The sequence below is a fragment of the Oenanthe melanoleuca genome, unplaced genomic scaffold (genome assembly GCF_029582105.1).
Source record: "Oenanthe melanoleuca isolate GR-GAL-2019-014 unplaced genomic scaffold, OMel1.0 S001, whole genome shotgun sequence".
Taxonomy (NCBI): domain Eukaryota; kingdom Metazoa; phylum Chordata; class Aves; order Passeriformes; family Muscicapidae; genus Oenanthe; species Oenanthe melanoleuca.
Genome location: NW_026612650.1, coordinates 9,883,458 through 9,906,529, shown reverse-complemented (window position 1 = coordinate 9,906,529; position 23,072 = coordinate 9,883,458). Strand labels below are relative to the sequence as shown.

Below are 23,072 nucleotides of genomic sequence, written 5' to 3'. Positions count from 1 at the left end.
GGCCAAAGGGGATACAAGAAAGGGAGAACTTTCTAGAAACTGGAAGTGGTGTTAATTAGCTGGGAAATGAGGGTTAAGAATATGCATGAGGTATTAACATAGGCAATTGCATAACTCTTTGGAACCTTTTTTCTGGCATCACCACAACTTAAACTAATGCCTCCCAAGGTTTAGGGTTGGGGTAGAATTCTTCTTCAGTGATGGCTGCTTGATCTGGAATGCTGGTCAGGCTGACTCCCACAGTGTCCCCACCTTTCCATTGCTGTGCATGCCAGGGACACGAGGTGCTTTTTTTCCAGAAACACACAGTGTGACACTGTTACTAAACTGCATTTTTTCACTTGCTGGCCATCTTACACATCTCTTTCAGAGGTGTGTCATTCTCCTCGAGACTGCACAGACAGCAAACACTGCACAGCCTAGAGGGAATGTCTATTCCTTGTATTCTGTCCTCATCACAAAGAGACCCGGGAACAACCATCAACCCTTGTCCTATCCAAACAGCAACGTAGCCATGCACGTTCATATCCATGCCCTTGTTTCCTTCTTTCAGCTACCCTGTGGATGAGGAACTCTGGCTGGTTATGGAGTACATGGATGGAGGCACTCTGAGCGATGCCATCAGCAAGACCTTCCTGTCTGAAGATGAGATGGCAGCTGTCAGTCGGCAGGTCAGGGATCCCACAGGTGCTTCTGAGGGCCTGGACAGGATTGGGAAACTAGGGGTCTGGGAAAGTGGGGCTCAGAACTGGAAAGATTTCATGTGCCAAGCTTTGTTTCTGTGTTGCTGGTGTGCTGTGTGGAAACAGGAGCATCTCAAGTGAATTGTCTGCCAGTGCCCCAGAATTCACTCTTCTCTATTCCTGTACTCTTATCTCCTGCTGTTGTATTCTCACTCCAACTCTTGTATTTTGTTTGCTGTTCTCCACCCTGCCTGTTTAAATGTTTGCCTCGAGCCTGTCTGCACTGCATTCCTTGCCTGTAAAAACAAAGGTGCTTGTGGCAGAATTTGAAAGAAACAGCAAAGAAAAAAGAGAGGCTCTTTTCTCCCAGTCCTCAGCTGAAGAGGATACTAGTGCACAAAAATACTGTTTGTTTCTGAGCACATCCACTGCAGGAGCAGTCATCCTGGCTGGTCTGCAGGGGACATTTGCTCCACAACCAGTTTAGAATTCTAGAGTAGGATTGTAGAGAAGGATTATAGAGGATTGTAGAGTAGGATAGGAGAGAAGGATTATAGGTAGGATTGTAAAGAAATACATTTTCTGAAACCTCAACTCATTTGGAAGACTCTTTTCTTTCTCACCGTGTATCAGAGACTGAAATGTTAGAATTTTTGACTTAAACATTTTTTTGAATGACTTTTAGAAGTGAATTACAATAGCTGCACAGCATGCCACCATATCCTGAACAGGCCTTTGGGGTGAGGCCCTGGACTGTTCACTGATGAAGATAAGATAAAACTCAGGAATTGGGAACATTCACAAAGCACAAGCTTAGCACCTTTGGGGAGGAGGCAAGAGTCACAAGGCTGTCAGCTGCCAGGCTGGCACAGAGCCTTGCACCAAAGGGTGGGCAGAGAGAAGCTTTGGGTGTGTGCTGGGAGCCTCTGGTGAGAGGCTCAGTGAGCGCCCATTCTCCGATGTGCAGACCAGCCCTGCTGTGGGGTCCTTCACCTTTCACCTTCCAGGGAAAGCTTATCCACAGCAGAGGGGTGACATAGCCCATGTCACCAGCTGACATGAAGTTGGTGTGTCAAGGATGGCCAGTTCTTGCTTGCTTCTAATTTTTACTGTTTCCAGTTCCGGGTGACTTTTTTTTATTTTTTTATTTGAATCAACATTTGAGTAAAATTTGTCTGCAGTAATTTTTTGTTTATCCTTCAGGCTGCAGTACATCTAAGTCAGTGCCATTCAGAACTGAACTGTTCTTGTGAGCTGTGGTGTGAAAATGCTCAAATAGTTGTGGCGGTTTCAGTTCAAACCGGCAGTAACACCAATTTCATGTAGTAGTTTTAGTTTGCCAATTTAAAATTTCCAGCCAATGCACCAATTGTGGTGGGTCTAGTGCTGGCAACATCGCCAGTGCATCCACTAGAATTGTCTACTAATTTCCTGCTGTGAGGTAGGGTTAGGAGGGAAGGCAAAGCAGGCTCAGAGGTACAAAGTAAATGATATAAATGAAAACTTTATTAACAGAAACTAAAGGAAATAATAAGAAGAATCAGAATAATGCCTTCTGAACATTTCTCCTTCCTCATCCCCATACTCTCTTTTCTTTCCCACTGACAACATAGAGAACAATTCAGTCACTTTCTCACCTCTAGAACAGGCTTTCTTCAGATCACTTAGGGAGATGAGTCTCTCATGTCAGTCTGTGGAGACTTCTCCACAAGAAAGCAGTTCTCTTCTGGCTTCAGTTTCCACAAATAGCAGCAGCCTGGGAAATCTCCAATCATGAAGTCCCTCCCATCTTTCCACAGCCTTCCCACAGCTGAATTTATGGGCCATGTAAAACATGCGAGGTACTATTTTTAAGGATGAAACTGTTTGAGTAAATGTTCTCTTCATCTAAATCGGAGATCATCTCCATCTCTTGGAACAGAGGTCTTCTTCTTCTTCCCTGGGGGCAAAGGATCTTCTTCACTCCTCTCTCTCTCAGTTCAAAATTCTCTTGGGATCACAGGTACTTCAACAGCTGCTTACTTCAGCACTGGTGCTTCTGCTCATGGCTGTGCTGGGAAGGATTCATCTGCCCAAAATGCATTTCATGAGTTACACAGGAAAAAGTGTCTGATATATCAATCATATCTTCTCCACAGCTTGCAAGAGAATTTCAGTCCAAGAGTGAGGCATCTCCTCAATCCCTCTCATCTTGGAACTTCTATTTCACTGACCTTGGTGTCTTCATGTTGTTTCTGTGTGTCTTCACTCTGTCACTTTTCTCTCACTTGAGAGAGAACTGAAGCTCTGCAAGCCTCATCTGTGCAGTGAAAGAGTTAATATTTTGCCCGAGGCCTGCAGAGGGCCATGAGATCCCAGCGGTCCGGCCGGAGCTGTTTGATGGAGGATCCTTGGGCAGCCGCGCTGCGGGAGGCCGGGATCTCAGCAGCCAGGCCAGTGCTGCGGCACATCTGCGGGGCGATGGCTGCCCTGCCCTGCCCGGCGGTGTCTGGAGACACTCAGCAGCAGCAGCAGCATTGCAGCCCAGCCACGGGCCCGCTCTGGCCGTGCTGAGGGCAGGGGGACCCGGCTGTGCTGGACGGGGCCCAGCGAGATGCCGAGGAGGGGCCCGGCCCCGCGGCAGAGCCGCCCGGCCCGGCCCGACCCGGCCCGGCCCGGCCCGGCCCAGGCCTGCAGAGGGGCAGAGCCGCCCGGCCGGGCCGGCCCTGTGCTCAGGGGCAGGGAGAGAGCTTCCCGGGCTTGGTTCCATGGAAATGTGTGTTCACAGAGGGGCATCCGACCTGTTCATTGGTGTGACAATGTGTCAGTACTAAAAATCAGCCACTGGTTGACTTTTGTCTTGTCTAAAGGAAGTTGCCTCAAAGAAAGTTCTTACAAGGAATTATTTGCATAACTGATTCATTTCCTTCCTTGCAAAAACAAACAAACAAACAAACCAAAAAACAAAAAATAGCCACAAACCAGCACATTACTTTATGTGGGTTTTTGCAAGTCGCATGTTGCAAAAATCCCTGTATAATATAGTGCTGGTTTACTGATGGATCCTGTGAATAGCAAGTTTGAGATGTCTTTCATGAGATGCTTGTAAGCAAGAGATTTGCAGTATGTACTTTGACAAGATCTGTAGAATTTGTTGGGAAGTGGGTAAATGGTGTTCTGCTGGAGAATCACAGGCATCCTTTACAGACCATCAGTGAGGCGTGACCCTGCTGGATCAACATCTACCTCAGATGTAATGGTCATTTAATGATCGGCATTTTGCAGCAATTTTCCCTATGTCACATCAAAATATTTATTCAGGGACTTGACAGCTGGCCTGTAAGCCAAACAGAGTTAGTAGAAGAAACAACAATTGAAGAATTCCAAGCGTATCCATAGCAAGGAGGAAGACATGGCCATTGGCATGGAAACTGGTTTAAAAAGATACACGAAAGATTTTTGTAGTTTGACTACATGCATAAGTAAATGTGTATACGTGCCTTATTAATTTTTTGCAAAAATTTGACAAATATATTGACGCTAGTTGCTTTCCACCAATTAATATAATAAGCTATTGTGATGTATTCAATTACTTAATATCACGCTTTGTTAAGAATATATAAAGTGGAGAACACGCAGGGTAAAGAGGATGAAGACACCACTGTTCTTCTGCTCAATGTGTGTGTGTGTGTGAACGTCACATCTGACCCGATGGTGACAACTGCACCACCTGGTTTTAACAGATGAAGACAGAATAAATACTTTTGGTTACACCCGGCATTGCAACCCAAAACATTTATTAATTTAAGATCTTTGTCCTGAGTGGTTGAAGGTGTAGAAGTTTGGACAACACCATCCCCAAATCACCTTGTTTTGGAGGCTTACAGAGGAATGCATGTGAGCTGCTCTAAGCTGTCAGCTGAAGCACCTCCCAGGACTTCTTGTAGATCTTGGTTTCAATTTGTCAATGAGCCAAGGAATATCGAGATCTTGGCAAGTGTTTTGTAAAACACATTTACAAGTGTTGGAGACAAGGTACTTCAGCAGGTTTGAAAGATAAATTGTTTCAAGGTATCCCTATGGAAACTTTGTTTTGTAGTTCTCTCAAAAATACTCTGTCACAACCAGTCTTTCTACAGAGACACAGATATTGATTCCTGCACAGACTTTTGGGAACTTTGAATTCTAGTCTTAATCCTAAGTTTCCTGTCATTAATTTATTCATTGGACAGGGTAGAGGTGTGGCCAGCAATGCCATAACCTTTTTCTGTGAAAGGATAGAAAAATGACTGACGGAGGACAATATTTGGGTACACTCAAAAGGGGCTTCATCCTTGAAGAATATTTTAGAGCTGCCTCAATTTTCTGTATGGTAACAATGATAAGACACCATACTTAACATATTTTGGGGTGTTCTGTGATTGAACACCTGAGCTGTTGCTGCCCTTCTGTCCTACTCCTTCAAGTGAAGTTCAAGAAAATATCACCCCCTAATCCCTGAAACTTGGGTCCTTTTGTTCCTTGTGCAGGGGTGCTCCTACCCCTCTGTGTGCAGCAGCACAAGGAACTTTGCCATGGGGACCATGGGCTGAATTCTGCTGGGGTGCCTGCCCTTGGCCTGGTGCCTGCTGCTGCTTGGCAGAGAATACAAGAGTGCTGCTGTCAAGAGTGTGCTGACACTGAGGATTTTTCATGGTTACTCCTTCATGACTTATCTTTCCTTTCGGCAAATCTTCTAACTAATTCCACACAGCATAAAGAAGTCATATTTTCATGCTTTTGCAAGTCTAAACTTCAAATTCTCAGTTGACTCTATTTTTCACTCTTGTTCCCCCTGCATTGGGGCTGACTTCCCTCTGGAGAGCTGAGTCAATTCTTTTGTCTTCTTTGACTCTGATTTGTTCTCTCAGCCTTGCCCCTGCAGTGCGACCTCCATGGTCTAAGTAGGTCCCGTGTAACTGGGAGCGTTTTGCATTGATTTTGTGCAGTTTCAGCTATGAAATAAGAATTTCTATCTGATGACATTCCAAATGGGATCCCTAACCTGAGTGCTATTTCTCTTATTATTTCTTGAGGTACTTCTCCAGCTTTTTTGGTAAGAAAAGAAAAAGCCCCTGGCCACACAGATAAATGGGGCTACTACATCTAATATATACTTATATCCTTTGTGCTGAGGTAAATCTGAAAAATGTCTTTGGCATTAATCTCCTGCATCATTTCCTTTTTTTGCAATCTCTAAAGGCAATATTTTGTAAAACTGTGCATTGTTCTGTACGCCGATTTTACATTTCATTTGTCATAGTCCCTGTCAGCCTAACACCAAGTAGCTGCTTTTCCTAATTGTCTTCTGAATCCTCAATACCCCAATGGGTTTCTTTATGTTTGTCTTTTACAGCTTGTCTCATTATTGCTTGAGGCACTCTATCTTTTTGGTTTGTTATTAGCCACCACCCTACAGAACTAAATGAGACATTTAAGGATTTTGCTAATTGATTGTTTTCATCAGGGTGTTCTGTGACTGATATGGAAAGGTTCACAACTTTGGATAGAACTGGCAATGAGATCTTTGTCCTGCCACCTCTCTAGCAGCTTTATCTGCTGCTAGGTTTCTGATGTTTCTGGGTGTTTGTCTGTACTGTGAGCTTTGCAGTGCATTATTGCTACTTTAGCACAGAACTGGATGCTCCCAAAGCTGTCCATACTTGCTTGGGATCCTGATTCTGTGTAGAAAGATTGAGGAACATAGCATGGTTCAAGGTAGTAGCTTTCTTTAGTACCACATCTTTTGTTCTAGGAGTGTCACCTGTTATATTGTTATTCTGCTCAGGGATAAGCAGTGACGTCCTTTTTGCTCCAAACCAGACATAACCATGTGTGGCACAGAAACTGTCATGTTTTTCCCATTCATTTTCAAGCCCATTCTATCAATGGAGACAATGGTGGGTCCTGCTCTGAGGTGAACTGTCCAACCCTCAAGTACATAGTTTAGTTGTTTTTTGAGAAATATTCTCTTTTCCACTGGGTTCTTTCCTACATTCCCAGTCTGGAATGTGGAGCTACTGTGCAAGGTGAAGGAGCTCATGGATGGACAGTGCAAAGAGTTCAGTCAAATCTGGCAACTCCAGAGCAGGGGTTGTCATCAATGTCTTTTTAAGATATTGAAAGTCTGTTGAACATTCCATAGTCCAGTGATTTACCTCCTTGGATCCTTTTGATAGTTTATAGAAACTTTCCAATAGTCCATAACTGCAGATCCATTAGCAACACCATCCATTCATTCCCGAAGAGGGACATAGTTCTCTTATAGATCTGGGCTCAGATGGTTGACAAGTTGCTTCCTTCTTTTCTGTTCCCAAAATTACACTGCCCTTGTGAGTGTGGCAGCCTGGAGACCAGACATGGGCAGATAACAAAGACATGGTCTCAAAGACAAAGAGTAGATTTTTGTGATATGGAAAAGGAGCTTTGGATGGTCATATTCAACACGTTTTCAATGACATGCTTTTATTCCCTCTCCCTGTAATGATTGGACAAGAGGTTTTTTTAGTGCCAGCTGACTGAAATCAGGAGAAAGCTTGGATATGGAGGAAATTGAAGTAAAACAATCATAAGCTAACTATAAAATATTCTTCCAGATGTGTCAATAACTTCAATGGCCACCTGCAGTCAGCACAACTGTAATTGTGTTCAGGGTCAGTATTGCCTCTTCCATGTCAGCTCCTCCTGCAGAGTCTGTGAAGGCCTGGGCATGCTGCTGGCTTGTATCCTTTTAGGAGACTGGGATGAGTAAAGGTCTGGGGGGTTTCTCAAAGAGATGATATTTGAGTGAGCATGTACGTGCTCAAAGCCTCACAGACTGACCGGCCCACAGCAGGATGGAGCAGTGCTGGGAGGGCTGCCCCTTGCTGCCCTAGTGAGAGGTGTTAAGCTGCACCTTCACCTTGCAGACAGCCAAGTACAGCACTTTTGTGCAGAAACACTCAATTAGCCCTGGTTTGCACAGCTGCATCACCTGGGGTGGTTGGAGCGTCCCTTTGTGCAGCTGGAAATGAGCTGAGTCAGTTGTGGAACTGGGCAGGGCATTCCCACCTGTGCCATTGGGAATTCCCTCTGCCCCGGGTGTGTCCCATCCAGCTCCTCAGTGACATCCCAGCCAGCCTGGAACATGGAACTCCCCGTTTCCAAGGACACGTGGCCCTTGTCCCCAGCACAGGCAGGACAGGTCAGACCCTTGGGCAGCTGCAGCAGAGTGGAGGTGTCAGAGCGCTGAGCGAGCGCCGCTCCAGATCGGTCGGATCTCGCACACGGGGCTCAAGAGGCTGATCCACGCACTGAGTGGAGGTAAATATTTACAGTTCTCTGCAGAAAGGGGGGGCTCAGTGGCAAATTCACAAAGCCAGCACGACAAATATCACAATGCTTTAGTATTTATACATTTTAGCCAGTAAAGCTATTCATGTTCATTGACTGCAGGTTACCCTGTTCTGTTCATAATTAGTGTTCTGTCTCCTGTAAGGTAGCGATCTTCTCTCTTCTCCTGCTAATTAATCTGTATGCTCAGTCTCTCTCTTCTTCTTAGTGAGAGGTTTCTTGAGTGGGTGGCCATGGTCTGCCCCTGCTGGAATGAGCTTTTACCCAGCCAGAGCTGATTCAGCATGGTTGCTGTCTTGTGTTTATTAGTTTGTGCCTTCTCTTGGGGGTTCTACCAAATGTCCTGGTGCCCATAAATTCTGCATTCCTTGTGTCCTCCACTCAAGCTGCAATTTTCTTCCCAAGCCTTGCTAACCTTCCCTAGGTCTGATGTCACTGAAGCCAATCAAGACCTACACATTAATAAGGAAATTCAGCCAACAAGTGACCTGCCTTTCCAAGGCCTGGCCATCACTTAGAGCTTGTTGGCCACTTGTTTCATGGAAAAAACCTCCATTTTTGTTAATGAGCCTTGAAAGCCACAAACAACAAGGAACACATTTTCCTAGGATGTATTGTACATTTTCCAGGTTTTGCTGCAGGATCAGTGTCTGTGTGGCAGCGGGAGCAGCCGAGGCAGAGCGGGATGGCGGAGCTGCGGGGCTGGGCACGATCCACTGTGTTCCACAGGGCCCCAGCCCGCACTGCATCCCGCAGGGCCCCCACGATGCCCGTCAGGGTGACCCAGAGGGGCCAGCACCAAGAGGTGAGGGGCGGGTGCTGGGCTCTGTGGGTGGCACTAGCTGGGGCTGGGCCATGGTGCTGGTGCCAGGTGCTGCTGACCCTGCGGGACCAGCTGGGCAGGGCTGGGCCCCACTGGTGCCCCCCGGCCCCTTTGAGGAGCTGCCCCGGGGGAAGCGACGCCCAGGGATGGCACTGAGCAGCTGCCAGGGTCTGTGACATTCAGTCAATTCATGCTCTGGCAATGGCTCTTGGTCAAAATGAATGGACTTCTCATTGTTCCATGTTTATACCAAAGTCACCAAAAACATAAGGAGAAATGAAACACTGGCAGAGTAATATTTTTAGTATTAGGATTAGGCATTATTTTATTCCCAGCTCTGGTGCATAGTGAAGAACTCCAGCCACATACACACCACTTTCTAAACTTTTCCACTTCCTGATATATTTTTAGTAAACATAGAAAGTCCTGTCCATTGGTTCTTAATGATACACTCTCCTCATTAATTAATTAGTATTCTCACTTTATAGGATATTGATGACTCCCTTCTCATGCTAATAAGTCTATGTTTTTCAGTCTGTTTTATATTTTTTCCCCAGACAAGTTGTTTTGAGCTCTGAGGCTGAAATGTCATTATTCATTTCTTTTTTATCTACTGGTCATATGTTCTTGGAGGGCTATGAAGTCTAGATTCCAGGTGTCCAGACTTTTAAGCCCTCAGGCTTTGTTTATTGATGGTTATCAGGGCTAGTTTAGCAAAACAAAAAGTATTGGGGATCTAACAATCCAACTCTGACAATAGATGGCCAAAAGACACCTAGCTACCTACTTTCTAAGGTGGGATCTTACAATGCTTAAGATGAATACACTGCTTATGATAAATATACTGCTTAGGATTAATTAAACAATTAATTCCAAAGTTAATTAAATTCATTTACCAGGAGAAAACGTAGGCTAAACAAGCAATGAAAACCTGCACAAGTAATCCAAGCATGAACCCAAATTTTGTTATATCTGAGTAACCTGAGATAAACTGTTTCCACTTCACTTCTAGGCAAGTAAATTCATCTAAAGCTGAGGAAAGAGAAAAGGTTTTTCCCTCTGTTAGAGTCAAAATTTTTTTTGCTCTTGAAATTCTTATTGGAGCTCCCTCCAGCATGTCTTTCATTAGTACCAAATAAATCCCAGCCTTGGGTGCTGCCCTGACTTTGTGATCTTTTTGGGAACCACTCTCACCTGGTTTGTCAGCTGAGCTCTGGCCACTTCTATTGTACTCAGGCACCTGATTTCAAGGGAAGCCTGTGCCTATAAATTCCAGCAATTGGGAAAGGATGACTTGCTGCTCAAACACTTGGCTGCATTGGAGGCAAAGTGACGGTCGCTCTCTCAGGGCAGTTTTGTAGCCAGCTGCTGTCAGAGGGAGAATTGTGTCAGAGCAGCTGTTTGTAGTGATGGGACAGCAAAACTTTTCAAATAGAGCTCTTGTTTAAAATTAAAGGCCTGATGAATCACCAGGAATTGGGTGTTGGCTAAAGGTTTTACAGAACATTTCTTTTTTCCTTTTAGCCAAATGCCAGTGAGGCATCGCGCATTGGAAGTGTGCAGGTTGCCAAATTGTACAACCCGCTTGGAGGTAGGGTTGCTTTTCATATTTTTCTCAATGTAATTCATTTTTAGGGTATATTCTTGGGGCAGGGTTGTGTTCAGGTATCTCAACTGTAGGTGGTTTGCCCTCAGGTCAGCCTTGCAATCTCTTGTCACTGCATTCAGCCATTGGCCTGTTTTCCTCTTGGAAAGCCTGCCAGTCCTTCCTTGTTCCCATACAGCTTGACTGCTTTGGAGTTTTGGGCACTGAGGTCCAGGTTTGGACCACCCAATGCACTTAAGTAAGCTGTGTTTGTACCCAATGTGTAGGTTTTGCAACTGGACTTTGGAGTATGTAGACACTCTGCTTATCCTTTAAACTTAATTGGAAATTGACAAAAAAATGACCTTGCGGAAGTCCCATGTAGAATTTCATAAGATCATTATGGAAAAATTTGCTTAATTTTGTTTTGGTCATTAATAAATAACTGTTGCTATTAATAAATAATTGTTTTGGGTTCTTTTCAAGGAAAGTGAAAGAAATGTAATGATGTCATCTTCGCCACAGATTCTATAACTGTCATCAAAACACAATGTGCTTAAATGATTCCGCTTGTTATTAATCTGTTCTGAGTACTGTTTCCCCTGGGAGCCTGGCTCCAGGCAGACATGAAGTGGATATTCCCCTTGTAGGCACTCAGTGGTGCTGCCTGCAGCTGTGAGCTGAACTAGGCACAGCAGCTGCCCTGAGAAAAAGGGGCTCTTACCTGGCTGTGGCTGCAGTCACCTGCCTGCAGGGACATCCCTGCCACTGGAAGTGCAGCTGCTGCTCTGCCTTAGCTGAGTGCAGAGCATTTTAAGGCAGCAGCATCATGGCTTCTTGGAGAGACAAAACTAAACTCACAAATTTCTCGTTGGGGGTGTTCTGTTTCACATGTGAGTGATGATTTGTGTGATTCTTGGTGATAGTTTACATAGATTCTAGGGGAATATTTTACATTCATTAATGGGGATTGAGATCTGTAAGTAGTGAGATAATTGTGGAATTTGGACTGGCAAGTTTTGTTTTGAGTTGGCACTGAGAAACTCAGGTGAGACAGGTCTGGTTGCTGGTAGGGTACAGGGTGCCCTTGCAACATGCTCCGTGCAGTAGCACTTAGGGACTGGGCTTTGTGACAGAATCAGAGAATATGCTGAGCTGGAAGGGATCCACAAGGATATGCAAGTCTACCTCTCTCCACAAGAATCTCACTACCTTCCTGTGCCCAAATGCCCTGATGCCCAAATGCTTCCCAAGCTCTGGTGCACTTTGTGCAGTCTTATTGAGGAGCCTGTCCCAATGCCTGACCATCCTCTGTGTGAAGAACTCTTACCTGATTTTCAGGTTAATGCTTGGTTATGGTTTCAGGTGGTATTTTTTAGAAGTCATGCAGGGCAATGGTTTTTGCTTGAATGCTGTGGGAACTTTCTGCATCTACATTGGATTTAACTTCTCAAAACATAAGCAGTGCCTTCACTGTACAACTGGCAAGCTTTCAGTGTTCTAAATAATTTAACTGTCTGATGTTTGTGCAATTAGGTTTGCAGGAAAATATCAGAGAGGCATGGTCCAAGGAACAGAAAGGGGAGAAAGGCATTAACAATTTGACCTACATCGAAAGGTTGAAGGAGCGTGCAAAGAAAGGTCAGTCTCTGTGTGTCTGATGGAAGGGACAAAGCTCCCAGATTTCTCACCAACACTCATGAGGCCTCCATCAGCTACCAAGCACGAGTTCCTGGTTTCAAAACAGTGCCTGGTGTGTCATATCCCCTCCCTGGACCTGCAGGCCACACTTCTCCTGATGCAGCCCAGGACACGGTTGCCTTTCTGGGCTGCCAGCACATGTTGCCAGCTCATGTCCAGCCTCTCATCCACCAGAGCCCCCAGGCCCTCCAGACCTGCATCCCCCAGCCTGCTTTGGCAGCCAGGGCATGTCCTAGACCAAAAGATGCAGCACTTTGCATTTGTCCTTGCTAAATCTGATGGGGTTCCCAAGGGTCACTTCCCAAGGTTCTCCATGTCCCTCTGGATGGCATCTCATTGCTCTGGTACTGGCAAATTTGCTGAGAGTGCACTTAATCCCACTGTCCATGTCATTCTTGACATAGCTCAGTGTTTGAGCTTACAAACTGGGGAAATCATATAAAGGCAGCATGCATGGAAATAATTTTTCATAAAAACTTCCCCTCCAGTGTCACTCCAGCACAAGATTTTTGAATGACTGTTTCTTCCTAATGCTTTACTCTATGGATTCTTACTGATCCATAAATGCTGAACAAATAGAGTTTAACAGTTTTTTTGAATCAACTTCCTTGCTTTGTCCCAAGTTCTCATTTGACAATTCTTTCTCTGTTTTTCCATTCCTGAAGTTAAAATACCAGAGCTCAGGAAAGCCCCACAGACCACTGCAGATCTTGTGCCTGAGAGGAAGAGAACGATGCCCATGAACCCTGCAAAATTCTTCCCAAGACCTTGCAGTACCCTTTCTCAATGCCCAATCAGAGACAGGGTGATTCATTTACTGGCTCTGAAGAATTACAAGAAGCCAGAGCTACTAGCCCGCTTGCAGAGAGAGGGAGTTGTGGAAAAGGACAAGGAATCCCTTGGAAAGATCCTTCAGGAGGTGAGATCCTGGAGTTGGTGCTGGCAGTGCTAACTCTTAGCTGTCTTACTTCAGAGTTTCAATAAGAAACTCATGAGAGGCTTAGGAAATGCTCCTTGCTTAAATTTTTCATTAACTTTACCTAGTTTCCCCCCAACTGAAAGCCCATGACAGGAGAGGAAAAAAAACCTTCATAAGTTTTGAGGCATTGTTGTTGTTTTGTTGGAATAGCTGGCAAAGAGAAACTCTTTGTACTGTTGTTGTTGCTTCTCCTGCCTTATTTCAGCCTCTCTCTTTTCCTTGCACTGTTTGACTGCTTCATGGAGTAACTTCAGAGGGTGAAATTCTCAATTGGGTGAAACAGTTTGTTGCAGTACTTAAAATTTCCTGAGAAAAATATCTGAGGAGATGATTTTGGAAACTGCATAGGGCAGTATTTCATTAGAGTGGAGTAGGTGGCCTCTCAATGGTACTCAGCTTCTGCTGGGATCTGTGGGGATTGCCTTCCAGGGAAGGGTGTTCCAGGCAAATCCTACATGATAGAGGTGATGGCCCAACTTTGAGCACAGGGTTTCTTTGCTGTCATGTGGATTGAATTATCACCTTCCTTAGCACTTATTATTATTCAGTAACTTTTCCAGTTCTCCTTTTAGTTCCACTGGTACTTCTTTATCACAGCCATTCATATGATTCACACTGATTGAAGGATTTAGTGGCTCTTTCCTTCCTTTTAAAATATTCCCCATCCACATAGGCTGTTGCTGAATTATGCAAGGATTAACATAACAAGTCGGAATATTTTCTCTTTAGCTAGGAAAATGTGTTTTGGAACCCAGTGCAGGGAGTCAAATTCAACATGGATACAGTTTCAGTTGATCTCACAATGACTATTAAGAACTCCTTCCTTCAACATGTGAGGTTTGTTATTGTGTTTGCCCAGGGCAGTGACAGGGTTTTTCACCCTGAAGGCATTCACAGTTTAATGAAAGCCATGTTCTGCCATCCTAATGCATCTAGCCCATTTATACTTAAGGTTGTATATGAGATTCCAACACTCAGCTCCTTAGATGTTAAATTTGAAAAAATTTTCTCCTTTCCCTTTATTGTTGTTAATATCTAATGAGATTTTGGAGGTGTAGATCCTTGATTGAAGCTTGAAGTGCCTCAAGGTACTAGTTTGCATTTTGAAAGGGCTGTGTCAACAGCAATACATCCTAAAAACTATTATTCACATTCTTCTTAACTTCACAGGGAGTAGGTGTCATTTTTTTTCTGTATATAAAAAAACTAGTAGCATGAACTTGCAGAGATCTTATAGGCATAGCTTTCCTTCTTGTCCAACCCAACTTCAGTTCTGCTTTTAAGAAGTGAATTCCTGATTCTGGGCATCTTTGTTACTTTTAAGTTTTTGAAGTGTGGCTTTAGCTAGATTGTCACCTACAACTCTTCCATAGGAAGCTGTAGTTTCCTCTGAGCAGGCACTTGAGAAAGAAAAGCAGCTCTGTTTGAGGAGAGAAGTGCCATGTGGTGCTTCATGGGATGATGACAACCTGCCCCATCACAGGCCCAGGCTGTGCTCTGCCATGGCAATGTAGCTGGGTGGATCCAGAGGGCAGCAGGTGTCCTCCTGAGGGTGGAGAAATATGGATTTGCCCATGGAGATGGTGCTCTTCAGGTCTTACTGAAAAGAAAACAGAGAAGAAAAATGTGGCCTCTCTATTTATCTCAAATGGTGAGGACTGAGAGTTCTGGCCTAGTGTGCCTTGACTCTCAAAGCTGCCATAAAGACCAAAAAACCTGGATACCTAGTGCAGGGAGAGATTTCATAGTCCACATTTCCTCTATGCCTGCAGCAGTTTGGATTTACTTACATCCAAATTTCTACAGCCCAAGTGGACTACACTTGTTTAATAGTGTTGCCTCTTACATGACAACTGCTTTGTTGTTCACATCAAAACAAAGTCCTGGAAAACTGGTGTATGATTTTCTCTTCAGCTTTGCTTTAGCTTTGCACTACCACTTTTACATTTGTAGTCTGCACTTAGGTGTAATGAACATTTCTGTTTTAAATGTCTGCCCACAGGTAGCCAACCTGGATGCCAATGAGAATTCTTTCAGTCTGAAGGAACATTTCTTTAAAGACATTCAGGAAGATTGGCCTGGCTACAGTGAGAGTGATAGACAGATGTTGGAGGTGAACCTTTTCCAGTAAGTTCAATCAGGACCACAACCATTTCAGAAAACCCTGTGGGAAATGAAGGTCTGTTTTCCCTGTGAGGAAAGAACTGTGACTGTTGATATTTTTGTCTTGCAACCTGAAATATTGCCCCTCCTTACAGAAAAACTGCTCCATCTCAGAGTGCCATGAGCAGCAGCCAAGCATCATCTCTGGGACCCTCTGTGAGAGATACTCCACTGAGGACTGCTCAGGTATTCTGTCGCTTTTTTAAACATTGCCTAGCATGTATTATGTATTATCCCACTTGCTTTTGGTATCAAAGCTGTGATATGAAGCAGTTGTGTTGTGTTTCTATCATCAAAACCTGAAGAGTGTACTTCTAATGGGATTCCTGCATGCTTTTCAAGATATTTTGTAATGCACTGTATGCTTTTCAAAGCCTGCAACAAGCTTGCACACGTGAGTTGCTTCTCACAGTGCATAGGAAGCTCTGCAAAGGACAAGGTGGGTACGTGGTTTTGGTACCTGGCTGTGTCTGTGAACGGCTCTTGATGGTCTGGAAGCTCTAGTACCTAAAACAGGCATGGACATCCCAGTGCTACTGTTTGAATAGAAATCTTAGAGAAATCTAGAAGAAGGACAAATTACAGTAGTGATGCATTTGTAGGAATCTTGTTTCTCTGCCCTGGGCAGCATTTAGGCCCCCATTCTGCTTCATCGCATCCCATGTTTGAAGAGGGGACTCTGAATCATCAGGGAATACCTCTGACTTTTTAGGCTTAAAATCAAGAGGGGGCCTTAAAATGAAGAGCAAGGCAAACCTCTTGGAAGAAGCTTGGCATACAGTGCATAAAAGGTATATTCTATATACATGGAGGAATTTGCTTCAAATAGAGGAGGGAGGACACAGCTCTGTTTTTCCCTAGCTCTGTTCCAGTCAGAGCAGGAAATGCTGCAGCCCCAGCATCCTCTTCCCACCTGCCCCCGTGCCCACAGGATTTCTGCCAGCAGCTGGCTCAGAGCCATGTCTGGCACTCCTGCTCTGAGCTGCTGATGTGCATGGGTGGCAGCAGTGGCTGCTCGGGAGGGAAGAGGCTCAGGGTGAGGCAGGGTTTGCTCTGGAGAGCAGCAGCAGTGGCAGCTGCAGCCAGGCTGGGGCTGCTCCCTGCTGTTCCCATCTCTGCCCTGGACACGCTGGGATCAGCTTGGGGCTGCTGCAGTGAACGGTGTGGGTGTGTGACAGCCAGAGCTGAGTGTGCTCCTGCTGTGTCTGAGCAGAAACAGGGAGCTAGATAAACTAACCTGAGCTCCCCATCCTGGACAAGCCTTTGATAGAGCTGCTGAAGGCAGTGTCTTTCTCCCAAAGCCTTTTAGCTACAGAGTTGGAGTAGGACTTGCTGACAGTCAGGTGAGAAAGTAGGAATGAGATAGGGAACACATTTAGCTGCAGCATCTCCTTGTTTGACAGGCTGTTTTAGGAAAGAAAGATGTGTTTCCAACCATTTCCAGTTCAGAATGCAGCTTTTTCAGAATGGGAGCAAAACTAATTCTGATTATCTTTGCAGAAACGCCCTCTGGCTTCTGATTTAAACAGTCCTGTGATAAGCAAGAAGCAGAGGGTCAACCAACAGCACAGTGATGTCCAGCCAGCAGCTGGTGGCCACTCTCCTTCACTCTTGCTCCTTCCTTCCACATCCTGTTCAGCTTTGAACCTGCCTCCAACTGTCAGCTCCATTTCCACCTGCACCCCTCGGGTACAAGAAAAAGATAAAATTCAGACTCCTTCTGGAGTCCCAGTGCCTGCCAGGGTGCAGGGGAAGACTTCCAAGTCCAAAGGTGAGAAAACAGAATTGGACAGGGTGAAAAAGTCCCATCCTTTGGATTTTGATAAAATACTTGCCATGAGCTAAGCCAAAGAGATGCCCAGAGACCTCAGGACCCAGGCAGAACAGGATTCACACAATCAAAGTGCAAAGGGTACTAAGCTGATGGGCCACTTTCAGACATGCTTCCTTTTTATTTTTTGCTGAATATCTGTGTGGTTTTTTTTCTCCTATCCAGCCTCTCATCCACCAGCACCTCCAAGTCCTCCCCACCTTCTGTGGGAGTCCAGGGTATTTCCCTGACTCCTTTGGGGATGCAAAAACCCCCATGGCAGACCCCTCTGAGACCCCCAAATGGTGCCCAAGAGCTGCAGGGGCTGGATTTAGCTCCTTGGGAGAGTTTGCCAACACTGAGGGAAGAATTGCAGAACATGAAAGCTAGCAGAGTGTAAATTAGAATATTAGAATGTAGAATAAGTAGGTTTTTAGATTGTTTATATTAAGGGCCATGTGGTCAAGATGGAGGAACCTGGGTGTGGTGGGCTTCTTCTTCCTTCTTCTTCATGTCATCCATGTTGGGGAGGCATCCTGGGAACCACAGATTGGATGGGGAAAGAACTGGACATTGTAAAGAGATTGCATGGCATTGGAAAAGGTCTGTAAACATTGTATACGTAGTTTTAGGTATAAAAGATTTGGCACAGCCCGCCTGGGGGCAGTTCTGTAATGGTCGCTCTGCAGAGCGGACCTGTGTCGGGCTGATTGAAACCTTTCAGAAGATAAGATAAATAAATAGCCTTGCAACAACACAAGGTCGTCTCAAGAAGCTTTCTTGCTGGGAACTCCGAGAGAAGCCAGACTCCCGACCACCTGCATGTCCTCTCTGAGGAGGTCTCACGCCTAGAGAGACCCTCGAGGTGGGACAACCTTCATGCTCCAAGCATTTCTTTGTGCCAGGGGCTGTCCCAAATCCAAAGATTCAGAACTTTGCATTTGGCTTTGTTGAATCTGATGAGGTTCCCAGGGCCCCACTTCACGAGCTTGTCCTGGTCCCTCTGGATGGCATCCCATGCCTCTGGTGCTGGCAAACTTGCTGAGCATGCACCTAATCCCACTGTCCATGTCATTCTTGACATAGCTCAATGCTTGAACTTACAAACTGGGGAAATCATATAAAAGCACCATGCATATAAAGAATTTTTCACAAAACCCCTCCCATCCAGCATCTCTCCTTTACCATCTTTTAATGACTGTATCTTTTTAATGCTTTACTATCTGGATACTTACAGATCTGTAAATGCCAAAGAAACAGAGGTTCAGTAATCTTGGTACATTATTTTGAATCAACTTCTGTGCCTTCCCAAATCTCCAATTTGAACTATTTTATTTTGATTTTCCCTCACTTTAGGAGAAAAAGCAGAGGTCAGAGGAGGCCAAGGAAACAATTCAGGTTCTGTGCCACAGAAGAAGAGGATGATGCCTGTGAGACTTGCAGACATTGACTGGAGTGGTTGTGCTGCTGTTTATGGCCAACCCTACAGGGACAGGGTGATTCATTTACTTGCTCTGAGGGACTACAAGGAGCCAGAGTTACTTGCCCGCCTGCAGAAAGATGGAGTCAGGCAAAAGGACAAGGATTCCCTTGGAAAGATCCTTCAGCAGGTGAGATTGTGGAGCTTGTGCCAGCAATTCTTCCAGCACTCTATTCTGCTGTTCATCATTTTACTACTTCCTCTCCTGTTTAAATTAGTGTCTTTTCCAATACCCCTTTGAGTTAAATTCCACTGGTATTTCTTTCTCATAACCAGTCATAAGATACACACCCTTTGAAAGATGCAGTAGCTCCTTCCTTCCTTTTTAAATATTCCCTGTCCACATAGGCTGTTGTAGGATTATGCAAGCAGGAATATTTCCTCTTTAGCTAGGAAAAAAGTGTTTGGGAACTTAGTCAAGGGAGTCAGATTCAACAGAGATATAATTTCAGTTGATCCCACATTGACATTTAAGAACTCATTCCCTGAACCATTGAAGTTTGTTGCTGCGCTTGCTCAAGTCAGTAGCAGGATTTTTCACACAGTAGACACAAATTCACAATTTAATGAGCCACATTCTGCCATCCCAACTGAAGCAATACATTTAGATTTCAAGTTGATTACAAAATTTCAAAGATCATCACTTCAGAAAGTAAAGGGTGAAAACATTTTCTCCTATTCCATTGCAAAGTTTAAGGAGATTTCCTTGGAGGCAATTTCCTGCATGAGGTATGAACTGCTTCAAGGTACTGGTTTGTATTCTGAAAGGGCTCTGTGAGCAGCACTCCACCCTGAAATGCCTTGCTCAGGCTTTTCTGGACATCAGAGCAAGTGGGGTTTTTTCTCATATAAATCTAAAATGAGCAGCCTGAGCTTGCTGAGATCTGGTACAAACACACTTGCTTCCCTTCCAATGCAACCTTTGTTCTGCTTTTAAGACATGAATTCCTGATTCTGAGTATATTTGTTATTTTTATATTTTTTCAAGCTGGGGGGAGACATCAGAACAGACCCAAATTAGCAGTATTTATCATGTTCTCAAAGAAAGGAAAAGGTCAAATTTTGAGAGATGGTGGTGGTGTGTTGATGAGTTATTCAGTGTGTTGTAGAAGTCAAATTCATGGAGACTTTTCCTGTGGGCTTTGCTATGGAACTCTGAGCAGGTGTCAGGTGATGAACTCTGAATCAACACGTTTGATATTCATGGTCCTGAGGTTTTACTACCCCATTTTACCTCGTCGAGTAGATTTTGTATTTGTCTTGAGGAAGACATGAACCTCATTGGTTTTCAAAGGAATACAGCAAGCCATGTGCACTGCACTGCCTTCTCATGGCAGGACTTGGCTGGAATGAGCCCTGGCTCTGCCACATGGAGAGGGACTCTGGGCCTGACCCCCTCTCCTTACACATTATAGCACAGTGAGATACGGATCTCTCTTTTAAAAATTTCGAAGGTGTATTAAAAACCTTAACAAAACACAACAAAAGGACTGAATAGCAGAACAAGGACAGCCCACTGGGTGTTGGTGAGAGTAACAAGCCTTCCCTCCTCCCAGATACCCCATGCAAGGGGCACAGGTACATGCCCTCCCTCTGCATGTCCCAACTACCAAGGCTGTCCCCTGGCAACTACCTGGGGGAAGGGGACTATGGGGAGAACAGAGGACATCTAAACAACAAACCCCAAACACAAAACTATATATCAATAAAATTTCCCTTAACATACACATAATATTCATCCCTTAATTGCAAGACTCAACTCATTCCTCATCTATGAGAAGCACTAAGTATTGTTTTCAAAGGAATACTAGTTAGATATGAATAGAGCTCCTTGTTTGTTTGTTTCCAATTGTAAAAAAATTAATATGGCTTCAAACTCATAGGATAAAGGAATAATTCATCTCTGTACCAAAGGACATTGCTCAGTTCTAGTTGGGTGCCCAAAAACAGCTGTTTCAAATCAATTGGATTTCTGTAATTTGCATATAGCAACCATAATGGACATTTGTTTTCTTAAATGTCTGCCTGTAGGTAGCCAACCTGAATCCAAAGGACAATTCCTTCAGTCTGAAGGAGCATCTGTTTCAAACCCTTCAGACTGACTGGCCTGGCTACAGTAAAATCGATAGAGAGAATTTGAAGTTAATTCTTTCTAGGTAAGTTCAGTCTTTAGAGGAAGGAAAAAAAACTTTTCAGAGAAAACAGCCTGGGAGATGAAGCCTAGCTTGTTAGAATATGCTGAGTCAGCAGCAGCCCATCAGTGTCATGGAGTCCAACTCCTCGCCCTACACAGGACACCACAAGAATCACATCCTGAGCCCAGAAGTGTTGTTCACATGATTCGTGAAGTCCTGCTGCAGTGACCACTGGCCAGCAGAGCCTGTTCCAGTGCTGGGAACAAGCTGGGGCAAGAACATTTTCCTGATACCCAGTCTAAAGCTCCCTCAACTCAGCTTTATGCTGTTGCCTTGAGTCCTGACATTGAAGGTCTGTTTTCTTTGCGAGGATAGAACTATGAGAGTTGATATTTAGGCCTTGTAACATGAAATATTTGACCATCCTTACAGAAAATCAGCTCCATCTCAGACCCCCACCAGCACCACCACCCAAGTGACATCTCCAGGGCCTTCTGAGAGAGATGCTCCAGCAAAATCTGCTCAGGTATTTGGTGCATTTTTAACATTCCCTACTGTGTATTAAGGTTTAGCTCTCTGCTGATATTGTAAAGGCTGTGATGTGAATGTGCAGGACCAGGCCAAAGCATTCTCTGCCTCAGGCACTCTGACTGCTTTGTCAGGAAGACTGTGATCAGAAGAGAGGGTCCTGTAGGGTGGAGCAGCACTGTCCCGAGCCAACATTCTGCTCTGCCTGGAGACTTGAGCTCAGCCCCCAGCCTCAACTCATTCCCTGCAGAAGGGCTCAAAGGGCTGGCTCTGCATGCATGACAAAACTGTGTCAAAAGCTGACTGTACCTAAGGGGTTGCAGCAGGGTGGGGCCGATGGGGCCCTCTCAATCTTTTCCCTCTCTCTGGCTTTCATTCTCATTGTTTACTCCAGATCTGCACTATCCACGTGGCCAGACCAACTTGGCATCCACAGAATTGTGATATTCCCTCTCCCTCTTCTCTGCCTTATTTTCTCTCCTCCTTTGTTCTGCCTGGGAACAGCATGGCTGTCCTGTTCTACTTCATCCTCACTCCTGATGTTTTCAGTGGGAGTGGGGAGCTTGTGGTTGTGTGTTGTGTCTTGTGAGCCAGCACCTTTGAGATTTTTGGGAGGAGCTGACAAATGATGGAAGTGCACTGAAGAAAAAGGAATGGCTCATAAGTCGCCACTTGTGAAAGTCTCTTGTACAAATCTAAGAATGTTTTAGCCATCAGCTTTTGAGTCTGAAGAGTGGAGTGGCTGCTGCAGTAAAGGCAGCTGCACCCAAAAGCACAAGAATTTGCTGGCATGTTACTGATGTCTTTGTTCATCCTGATGAGAATTGACAACCAACCACCACACCCTGTACTCCTGGGCTGTGTCAGTGAAGCACTGATCTTGTCTTTAACAGGTGAAACCCTAAAACAGCCAGGTGTCTCTTTGGTAAATCATGTCGGTGTGTGACAGCAAGAGTTGATTCTTTTCCTGGTGTGTACAAGCAGGAGTTGGGAGCTAGAGAAAACCTATTGGACCTCCCCATTTTGGGGAAGCCTTTGATGGAGCTGCAGAAGGGAGTGTCTACCTCCCAAAGCCTTTTAGCAGTAGACTTGGTGAAAGATGCTCTAAGTCCTAAGACGTGAAACTAGGAAGGCAATAGAGCAGATATTTACGTGCAGGATTTTCATGTTTGACAGCTATTTTCAGTTAAGAAAGATGTGTTTTGTTCAACCACTGAATGTTCAAAAATTCTATTTTTTTAGAAAGGGAACCTGATCCTGATCATAGATTAATGAATTATTTTGTTATTATTGCAGAAACGGCCTCTGGCTTCTGGCTTTACAAATCCTGGGATGAGCAAGAAGCAGAGGATTGGCCAGTAGCACAGTTGCATCCAGCCAGCAGCTGGTGGCCACTTGTCTTCCTGGTTGCTGGCTTTGTCATCCCATTCTCCTCCATACCCTTTTCCAAGTGTTGGCTCCATTTCCCCATGCACCCTTTAGGTTCAAGAAAGAGACAAATTTTGGAGTTCTAGTATCCCAGCACTTGTGTGCAGAAGACTCCCAATTCGAACAAGCAGTGAAGAGGACTGGGGAGGCTGAAGCAGTAATGTCCCTGGGAAATCAATGAAGGTATTAATGTTCTGCTTTTCTCAGTTCACTGTGGATAACTGTGGTGCAAAGATTTGATTGTTAAGAGAAGCCTCTGCCTGAATTCGGGTGCAAGCAAGCTCATATTGCAGAATCAATAGTACAGACATTATTTAACGGTAAATGTGCAGTATGGAGATAGGAAGCAAAAGGAGGAGATGGGCGGGGTGAGGAGGAGAGCTGAGATGAGCCCGAGGTGGGTTCGG

At 44.8% G+C, this 23,072-nt stretch overlaps 1 protein-coding gene across 2 annotated transcripts; it reads left to right on the top strand.

Annotated features, from left to right (window-relative positions):
• Positions 1-576: 576 nt before the first annotated feature.
• Positions 577-22,615, top strand: LOC130266046 (RNA polymerase II elongation factor ELL2-like). Of its 2 annotated transcripts, XM_056515371.1 has the most exons (8): positions 10,342-10,447; positions 11,978-12,082; positions 12,808-13,061; positions 15,124-15,248; positions 15,380-15,470; positions 16,785-17,055; positions 18,451-18,704; positions 21,142-21,390. In XM_056515371.1, the coding sequence occupies exons 3-8, from the start codon at positions 12,876-12,878 to the stop codon at positions 21,205-21,207; spliced, it is 993 nt and encodes a 330-aa protein (XP_056371346.1). In that variant the 5' UTR covers positions 10,342-10,447; positions 11,978-12,082; positions 12,808-12,875; the 3' UTR covers positions 21,208-21,390. The 2 variants fall into 2 exon arrangements, with proteins under 2 accessions (XP_056371347.1, XP_056371346.1); XM_056515372.1 differs by lacking the exons at positions 10,342-10,447; positions 11,978-12,082; positions 12,808-13,061 and adding exons at positions 577-687; positions 22,534-22,615 and having other exon boundaries at positions 21,142-21,235.
• The last annotated feature ends 457 nt before the right edge of the window (positions 22,616-23,072 follow it).